Source organism: Microtus ochrogaster, chromosome 8, assembly GCF_000317375.1.
Source record: "Microtus ochrogaster isolate Prairie Vole_2 chromosome 8, MicOch1.0, whole genome shotgun sequence".
NCBI lineage: Eukaryota > Metazoa > Chordata > Mammalia > Rodentia > Cricetidae > Microtus > Microtus ochrogaster.
Window position 1 is genome coordinate 43,016,454 of NC_022015.1, and position 3,568 is coordinate 43,020,021.

The 3,568-nt window shown below is 48.3% G+C and overlaps 1 protein-coding gene across 1 annotated transcript in view; it reads left to right on the forward strand.

Annotated features, from left to right (window-relative positions):
* The first annotated feature begins 261 nt into the window (after positions 1–261).
* Positions 262–3,568, forward strand: part of B3gat3 (beta-1,3-glucuronyltransferase 3) — a 7,620-nt gene continuing 4,313 nt past the window's right edge. Inside the window, exons 1-2 of the mRNA XM_005351918.2 lie at positions 262–513; positions 2,155–2,329. Coding sequence (XP_005351975.1) covers positions 432–513; positions 2,155–2,329 — 257 coding nt within the window. The 5' untranslated portion in view covers positions 262–431. The remainder of the gene's footprint in view (positions 514–2,154; positions 2,330–3,568) is intronic.

Below are 3,568 nucleotides of genomic sequence, written 5' to 3' on the forward strand. Positions count from 1 at the left end.
GTTGAACGAGTATTGAATGGCTGTTTCTTTGGACAGCCAGCGCTGGTGCAGAGGCTGAAAAATGAATGGATGACTAAAAACTCGGGAAGGGGCGGGACTTATTCTCAATTCCTAGCTCCACGTTGAGCAAGGTCCCACGTGCTCCCACCAAGGTTCTGACTGCGGTCGTGAACGCCCGACACAGCGGACATGGCGTCATCACCCCGGTTGCCCTACCAGGAGGAGGGACCGGAAATTACCTTGGGGAGGGGCACCACTGGCCGGAAGTGGTCCCGTGTGGCGCTCGGAGACCCAGGTTCTCGAGAACTACTACAAGGGGGTGCGGGGAAGGCGGGGCTCGGGGCTGGGCGGGGCCCGCGGGAGGGCCGAGGGGCGGGCGGACCTGTCCCTGCCGGTCCCCGGCGGACCCCGCCTGCCCCGGCGGCGCGGCCATGAAGCTGAAGCTGAAGAACGTGTTTCTTGCCTATTTCCTGGTGTCGATCGCTGGCCTCCTCTACGCGCTGGTGCAGCTCGGTGAGCGGGGCGGGGCGGGGTGCGGAGGGCCGGCCCTAGGCGCAGGGGATGAGCCCCGCAGACGGCTGCTTCCCGCTCGACCCTCGGGACAGCTCTCGGTGGCCCCATGTCTAGAACTCCGTGGTCTGCAGCTCCACGAATGCCAGCCAGGCCAGAATGACCCCGCCGCCGCCTCCGCTGCCGCCGCGCAACCCATTTCCCACCCCTCTCCTCCCTGACAGGTTTTTGAGAATCCTATGTTCGTTCTCCCCTCAAACTCTTTAGTTCCCCGCCCCCCAAGTCCATCTATTTCTCATTCTTAAGGTGTTAGGCAAGATGTCACCGCAGAGAGGACTTCCATGACCACCTTAGCTCAAGTAACCCTTCATAGTCCCGATTCCTTTTTAATATTTTATTTTCTAAGTGGCCCATATCGCAATTTGTAATGACTTTATTAGTGTCTGCTTCTTTCACCAGAGTGATAGTTCCGTGAGAGTAGGGCCCTTTTTTCCCCTCTTTGCTTTATCTTAAAGCAGGGTTACCCAAGAGTATTCAATAAATGTTTATCCAGTGATGGAATCAGTGAATTTACTGACAAGTCAGTGGTCACAGACCATGGAGCAGATTGAATCCAGCCTTTTATTCAGAAACTTGGGTAAACGCTTCTCACGTATTGCCATTACGTGAGTGTCGAGTGGCTCAGACTTTGCTATTCCTCATTAGTCTAGAAGGTAACATTAGGATCATAGGTAGGAAGGATAGGAAGGCTGGCAGATAACCAGCTCGAGTTAAAATAGTAGCAGGGCTGAGGGTGCAGTGATAGAGCACAAGCAAGTTTGAGGCCCTGGAGTGAAGCCTCAGCAAAGAAAAAAGTGACAGATGGAATTCATTAATAATGAGAGTTGAACCAGGTGGTAGTGGCACATGCCTTTAATCCCAGCGGTGAGTTCAAGTCCAGCCTGGTCTACAGAGCTAGTTCCAGGACAGCCAAGACTACACAATAATAACAAGGAAAAAGTGTTAAATATAGTGGCCCAGCATTTGGAAAACAGGCCAGTGGGTTAAGGGTTTGAGGCCAGCTTGGGGCCATATAGCAAGACCTTGTCTTAAAATGACAACAGTAGTCTTGGAGAGATGGCTCAAAGGTTAAGAGCACTGAGTGGTCTTCCTGAGGTCATGAGTTCAATTCCCAGCAACCACATGGTGGCTCACAACCATCTGTAATGAGCTCTGTACCCTCTTCTGGTGTGCAGGCACACATGTAAACAGAACACTATATACTAAAATAAAATCTTGAGAAAGAAAAGGGACAATCCCAGCACTCGGGAGGCAGAGGCAGGCGGATCTCTGTGAGTTCGAGACCAGCCTGGTCTACAGAGCTAGTTCCAGGACAGGCTCCAAAACCACAGAGAAACCCTGTCTTGAAAAAAACAAAAAAAAAAAAAAAAAAAAAAAAACCAACAAGACAACAATAAAAGAAAGATAAAGCGTGCCTGCTAGTTGAAAGTGACCTGCCTACCACCACCATGCTTTTTTTTTTTTTTTTTTTAAAAAGTATTGGTTAGGAGTTAAAAGGCTTTTGACTCTGGGTTGCCGAACTACTTACTGTCTTGTGGTTATCTGCCCCAATTCCCATTCCCTGTTGGTGCATCTTGGGACCAGGCCAGCCATGTGACTGCCTCTCTCCACTACGAGCGGCAGCTGAGCAGCTTCGACAGAAAGACCTGAGGATTTCCCAGTTGCAAGCTGATCTCCGCCGCCCACCCCCTGTCCCAGCCCAGCCCCCTGAACCTGAGGCTCTACCTACTATTTATGTCATCACCCCCACCTATGCCAGGTACGGCTCTGGGCTAGTGACGGATTTGAACTAGGATAGTCCTCAGACTAGAGTTTGCAAAATGGCACGATAAATGATCTATCTTTAACGGTTTGTGGGAAAGGTTTTTTTTTTTTTCCTATAAAAATAGACCAAGAAGTTGGGCAGTGGTGGCACAAGCCTTTAATCCCAGCACTCAGAAGGCAGAGGCAGCAGATCTCTGTGAGTTTGAGGCCAGCCTAGTCTATAGAGCGAGTTCCAGGACTTTGGCTACAAAGCTACTAGGAAACCCTGTCTCAAAAAACAAACAAAAAATAGGCAAAATGATAATAGGAAGTAGATTGTTTTACTGAGTTACTGCTAAACTTTTCTTTCCTCCCCTTAGTCAGGTTTCTCCTTGTAGCCCTAGCTATTCTGGAACTAGCTCTGTAGACCAGGCTGGCCTTGAACTCATAAAGATCTACCTGTCTCGGTCTCCTTGGGAGTACTGGGATCAAAGGTGTGTGCCACCACTGCTCTGAGTTACTGCCAAATTTTAAAATAGGACACTAAAGTTTGAAAGAAAATTTGAGCTCAACAATGACTTAATTTCTTTTTTTTTAAAGATTTATTTATTATGTATACAACATTCTGCCTCCATGCCAGAAGAGGGCGCCAGATATCATTACAGATGGTTGTGAGCCACCATGTGATTGCTGGGAATTGAACTCAGGTCTTCTGGAAGAACAGTCAGTGCTCTTAACCACTGAGCCATATCTCCAGCCCCATGAATTAATTTCTTTTAGTAAATTCTTGGTTAGAAAGTTCTAACATTTTGATTAGATCCAGGTGTGGTAGTTGACATCCGTGATCCCAGCACTTGGGAGTCTGATGACTACTGGTTTGCATCCATCCTGAGTTACAGAGTAAGACTCTGTCTCAGAACAAACAAGCAGACAAACAAAAAACACCCAACAACAAGAACAAAAAAGTAAAAACACCTGTGTAGAAAACCAGGGCTGCTGGTTGTGGTGGTGCATGTAGGATTTGCTGAAGGAGGCAGAGGCAGGAGGATCACGAGTTTGAGGCCAGCCTGGGCTACACATTAAAAAAAGAAAAGAAAAAAAAAACCCAAAAAACAGGAATAAGCTTAGCTTTTCCTAGGCCCTGACAGTGATCCCCAGCAAGGGCTTGTGGAAAGGGACAGGGTAGTCTACCAGCTTTTAGAAATGGTTTGGGGCAGGATCCTGTTATTTGCATTGTGCTTCGTTTTTTTTTTTT